This window comes from Callionymus lyra, chromosome 6, assembly GCF_982586985.1.
Source record: "Callionymus lyra chromosome 6, fCalLyr1.hap1.1, whole genome shotgun sequence".
Lineage (NCBI taxonomy): Eukaryota > Metazoa > Chordata > Actinopteri > Syngnathiformes > Callionymidae > Callionymus > Callionymus lyra.
Window position 1 is genome coordinate 17,314,461 of NC_141823.1, and position 6,000 is coordinate 17,320,460.

At 36.4% G+C, this 6,000-nt stretch overlaps 1 protein-coding gene across 2 annotated transcripts in view; it reads right to left on the reverse strand.

The window, feature by feature from the left end:
* Positions 1-3,185, reverse strand: part of rasa3 (RAS p21 protein activator 3) — a 44,113-nt gene extending 40,928 nt beyond the window's left edge. For both annotated transcript variants that reach the window (XM_087793973.1, XM_087793972.1), the window contains exon 1: positions 2,973-3,185. In XM_087793973.1, coding sequence (XP_087650099.1) covers positions 2,973-3,027 — 55 coding nt within the window. In that variant the 5' untranslated portion in view covers positions 3,028-3,185. The remainder of the gene's footprint in view (positions 1-2,972) is intronic.
* Between the last annotated feature and the right edge of the window lie 2,815 nt (positions 3,186-6,000).

The following is a 6,000-nucleotide window of genomic DNA, read 5'->3' on the forward strand; positions in this document are numbered from 1 at the left end:
ACCACAAGGCTTCATTATAGTACGTAAGTAAGTAAGTAATTTATATTTATAAAGCGCTTTTCCAGACCAGGGTCACAAAGCGCTTAAACAATCAAAACAATACTCAATAAAAGATATACCTAAAAGGTCAAGATAACACTGACAACAACACAGGATTTCCAGAAAATCAAGGACCAGCCTGCACAAATAAAAATGTCTTTAGATGTTTCTTGAAGGAGTCAGTAGATCATATAACACAGATGAAGATCGTTCCAATGCTTAGAAGCAACTGGTCCTGAACCGTGTTCGGGAACCATCAGTAGATTCTGATCCACAGACCTCAGAGCCCGAGCTGGGGTGTAAGGCTGAATCAGATCACTGATATAAGGAGGAGCCTGACCATGAATAGATCTGAAAGTAAGAACCAGAATTTTAAAATTGATCCTGAAAGAAACTGGAAGCCAGTGAAGAGATTTAAGGATCGGAGAAATGTGAGTTCTTCTACTAGAGCAGGTCAGACTTTATTAGTACTTTGCGATGCTCCGTAGTATTTTCTCCGCAAGGCTTCATAGTATTACTCTGCAATTCTCAGTAGTATTACTCAGTGAGGCTCCGTTGCAACACGAGGTTTCATAGTATTACTTGTCACGAGCCTCCTAGAGTAATACTACAAAGGCGCATCGTGGCTATAAGTCAAGTCATGCAGTAGTACAAAATATGCACTTATAGTCAAGTGCGCCTTATTGTCCGAGATATATGGTATTTATAAGTGAATGGCCTGTCAAATATGGCACGCAGGCCTTCAGTTGAATAGATTAAAAATAAAATGGATGAAAACAACACAGTCTTGCTAATTTTCCCACTAAGCGCTAATTTTTCTTACACACACTGTTATTGCCATGAAAGCCCCCACAGAGCTGGTGTTGTCATTTAGACGTTTCCTGTCCAATCCGTCTGTCGCATGTTTGGAGTCAAAACAAACCCGACAGCAGAGCCAGGATGAGTCGGAGCCAGATGTCAGAGACAACTAAAGAAGATTTGACCGAGGGATAACAATCGAGAGCACACACAGGAAATGGACGAGCCACTGGATGTTCTGGATGTATTTTCGGGAGGTTGACACACACACAGACGTGGAGGTATTATGGCTGGGCAACATATTTTAGGACAGCATGCATTAATCGTGTAATACTTATATCCGAAACAGGGTCACGGGGGGCTAGACTCAATCCCAGTTGACATTTGGCGATTCCACGCCAGATCGTGGGCAGATTGTCACTCAACCATAATACACACTGAAATACGCTACAATCTATTCTGGTGTAACAGTGGAGCTTTTTCACCATTTCTAAACTTGTTAACACCTTAAAATTGGGATTAAAAAAATACCCATATTTAATTGAATTGAATTAAACAATGAAGCAAATTGTGCATTTTTTGTTAATCGTACTGGTCTATCCATATTTAAGACACACCTTCAGAAGAAAACATAGATAAATCCCTTTTAATATTATCCTTTATTGTCATGTATTAGTTTGCTTTGTTGGTAAATTAGATGGAAGTTATCAACTAGCTAAGCTAGTACACCATTAAACTGATTTATTTTTATGAAACTTTACATTACAGAGGGTGAAAACAGCTCTCCGTCCGTCTGTCTACCTATTATGAATTAAAGAGTAGAACGATTAAATAAACATGGATGTACTGTCCGCCCTTTGTGATGCCATTTAAAGCAACAGTGTCTTTGTAATAGCCAGAACATGCACATGATTACACGCAAAGCTCATCAGTTTTTCTCATGAGATGCTTTTGTTTTTAATGTAATAGAAATGTCATTATATTGTAATAATGTAAGGTAATAACTTTCTGTACTATGGTCCACATTATTTGTAAAACAGGGACAAAAAGTTAAGACTTACATTTACAATTACATTAAAACATATTTTGTTTCATTTAGAATGCTCAGTTAAAGAAAAAAAAAAGGTTGTATATTAGCAAGAATCCGCCAATATGATACAAATATATGATATATAGCGATACTGCAGGAGAATCTATATAGTTGCAGTATTGCAGTATTGCAGAAAACGGCTCTTGAATAAGTCGTAACTGCTTTTTTTTTTAACCAAAACAAAATCTGATGGATTAGACTGTATCCTCTCGTCCTCAGTCATCGCCGGGATTTGCGGAGGACGGGATGACTGCCCACCATCCAGCGCCGGATGTTACTACAAGCTATTTGTAAATACATTTTATTTTATACACACTTAACTGTATAAAGTATAAACAATAAAAAGTAAATTGAAAGACCAAAAAATGTAATTAAATATCAATACGGTGTAGTGGAAACATTGCAAATTACAAATTATGTTTCAATTTAATCTAGAAATTGTTCGATAAATAACATAAATATAGATGAGGGAATGAGTTAATAGGTGACTATGCTGTTAATATTTGATTTTTTTCCAAAGAAACATTTGGTCTAAAGGCAAGTGACCTAAATCCAAAAAAAGCCACCCAAGCTCTAACAACCACTACAGCTTTTTAACCAGAGATGGAAAAAAAACCAAGTGAATGAAACGCCTCAATAATTCATAAACACAATCTTCTCACTGGAGCTTTTTTTTTTTCCTTTCCTGTAGTAGCTCCATTCAGATGGTGTGCTCGCCACATGCCTCCTCAGAACCACTGGAGAGCAGTTAGTCTAAATATAGAGATCAATAGCCACACATGCAGAGAGGCTGCTGGGATCGATCATTTCTTTGAGCGAGGATGGATGAGGGAGTCAGTCTCATCACTCCATCTTTCAAATAATCTCCCACCTTTTGTTTTTTGGGGTTTTTTTTGAGAAATAAATGTGACAAACTCCAGCCTCCGGCCCCCCAAGTCTGTGTCTGGCCTGTTAATACAGGGAGGCATCCATTGAGGCGCACAGACTAAGGGGGGTTGTGAGGGGGGCGGATTTTTTTCTCTCTTCTTCTTCTTCTTCTTCTTACCTATTTTTATTTTGACGCTCTGGAAAACCCGGAGACCTTCCTCTTCCACCGCCATGCTGGGGCTCTGTCGTTCAGCGAACAAACGCGATCCTCCACGGGGGTCGGCTCTGACCTCTCCAGCGCTCGGATAGTTCCAGAGGGAATGAACATCTATGCTGCCCGGACACACATCCACCTCCGCCGGTCCCGCTGCTGCTGCCGCCGCCGCTCAGTGGAAGCCCAGGAACCGCTACAGTCCCGCGGCGGTAGAGGGGGCGTGGCTGAGCACGCCCACGCCCACTGGTGTATGGCGGACGATCTATGCCACACGAAGAATGGATTGTTACCCAATGGTTGATCCAAGAGTAGCTCAAATAAATCATTGGATTTATTTTGTTTCTGGTTTATCTTAAAATGCTTGTTTAGATTGACAATGTCATTATCTAAAGGATGTGGGGTGGGGTTTGTGTGTGCGGACCAGGTTTTGTTTTGTTTGTGTTTTTATTTTGTTATTATACAAGTAAGTAAGTAAGTCATTTTTATTTATATAGCGCTATTCTAGACCAGGGTCACAAAGCGCTTAAACAATCAAAACAATATTCAATAAAGTATATACTTTAAAGGGCAAGATAAAACTGATAACACAAAAGGCGTTCCAGAAAATCAAGAAGTATGTATCTTTACATCTTTTAATTTTTTTTTTATGAATATACTGTATATGCTTGAGTGTGTGTGGATATATATATACAGTTTTATTTTTACAGCCACAAAAATGTTATTTCCCTTCTTCTGATGGACATTTTCTTCTTTCATATTTTTTATATTCTCTGTGTATCATACCATTTACACTGTTGAGCTGTACTGATTGTTTTATGTGATAAATCAATAACCAAATATCTTCTTCTTTTTTTTAAATCATTGGACTAAACACTAGAATTAGAATTTTTGTGAAAAATTTGGTGTACTTGCTGTGGCTATTGGAAAAAAGCTATTTCCCGAAGGAGACCTCCTGAGGGATCAATAAAGTTCTACCTTACCTTACCTTACCTTAGAACATGAAAGGCAAATAAAATGACTGCATGAGATGGAGAGTGCCTATCTGACTTGTGCAAAGAAAAGATGTGCGAGGGAAGTGTGAACACTCTTTCATAAACTACTATTTTGTAACCATCGTTTGTTACGATACGGAAATCCATTACGATTCACATCCTAGATATAATCACACATTTTCAATGATTGATTCGTGTCCTGTTGGGGAAATTCAAGTAGTCACAAAAAATGACGTGTTAAAAAATAATGATACAAAAATAATAACAATAAATAATAACAATACAAAAGAAAATAACATAATACATGATAGTAATAATGTAATAAAAAAAAACGAAAATAAATAAAACACTGATAAATATATTAACAACCATAAAAAAAAGCACAGACTACAAAACAAATAGGATTTATTTTTATGATTTTACCCACATTACTGAAACAGAGAAAGGTAGCAACCATTGCATTTCGTGGTGGAGCTTATAAAAACAAAGAAAAGGTTGTCAAGGAGGAAGTAGGTTACGTCACCTCAGCACCTGAAGAACAGTCGTTCACTGTTTGTGTGAACACAAATGAAGGAACACCAGGTTATCGCTTGATCTATTAAAAAAAAAAAAAAAGGATGTAAGGAGCTTAAACTGTGTAAAAAGTCAAAGTAAAATAAAGTGAAGTCAAATTGATCTTTACTAGAAAGTAGATTACATTCCTGTATGAGAATCTAAAGGTAAGCAAGAGATTATTATAAATATATTTAACATTGTCGTGAGGGTTTGTCAGACCGAAGTGTTTATTTATTTTTTGTTTAATTTTTGTTCTTTATTATTTGCACCCAGATTATTCAGTGTTAATCCGGCATCTGGTGAGTCTGATGAAGTCACTTGTCCATCTGTTGTATTTCATGGTATATTATACAGTCTATGGTCATTTAAGATGAGGAAATAAAGAACATTGTAATATAACAGTGTGATAGTAGTAGTAAACAACTACCTATAAAACTTGATTTAAAAATGGAGACAATGTGTTGCTGGCATTATTAACCCGCCATACATCCAATGCCCCACAGTCACAATCACCATTTTCAACATGAAAATGATTATTTTTGGTCATTAAGGAAATAAAGAGAATGCATTTACAGTTAAAGAAAATGTTGTTGAGCAAATTGTTATTCACCTTTATTCGCAGTACCACGTTTAATGTCCCCATGTTTTTGTCTTTTATTTATCATTTTTGAATGGATGCCATGTTTCAAGGATCGGTTTTTCCAAGCTTTCCTTTTTCTAAACCACATCCTCTCTGGCTGAATGCAAATGTAGCCAAATGTAACATGTGTCCATCTCTGAAGCTTGTCCCGTGAAGTTTATGCATGAAAAACTTTCACTAATACTATTCCGTTCTTTATCATCTGTAACTCTCTTGTGTCCTTGTTAGAATTTTAATACTAAAAACAAACAAGACACTGTTTATTCTCCAGGGTTCAAACGGTGATGTGGTTAAATATATATTATTTTCAGTCACACTTGTACAACATCTAAAGATACTGTAACGCACAAGGGTGGGAAATAACATTTCTTAAAGCAACATTAAACACTGGGACTGTTGTCCACATAGTTGTGGGCATAGAAAAGTAGCCTGAAATAAAATCATGCCATGACATTATACAGAAAGATTGTTATTGTCATTTATAAGACGTTTCTTCCATATTATATTTTTAAATAAATAATGAAGGTATCGAAAAACATATTAAAAAACATTTAACCCTTTTCTTTTTTAAAAAATTTCTGACAAAAAGAAAAAAATTAAGGCCTTAAACTAAATAATTTGAAGAAAAAAACTGTTATTAACTTTTCTACATGACCTAGTTTATAGTTTTACTGTAACCTAATGAGAGCCGCATTTAAACACAAACATGGCCCCCAGGCTGCACTTTGCCCAGTCCTAGTATAGCAGTTGTATGCTATTCAATTCTCTAAGGGGCCACATTATAAACCATGGCTAATGCAAGGGG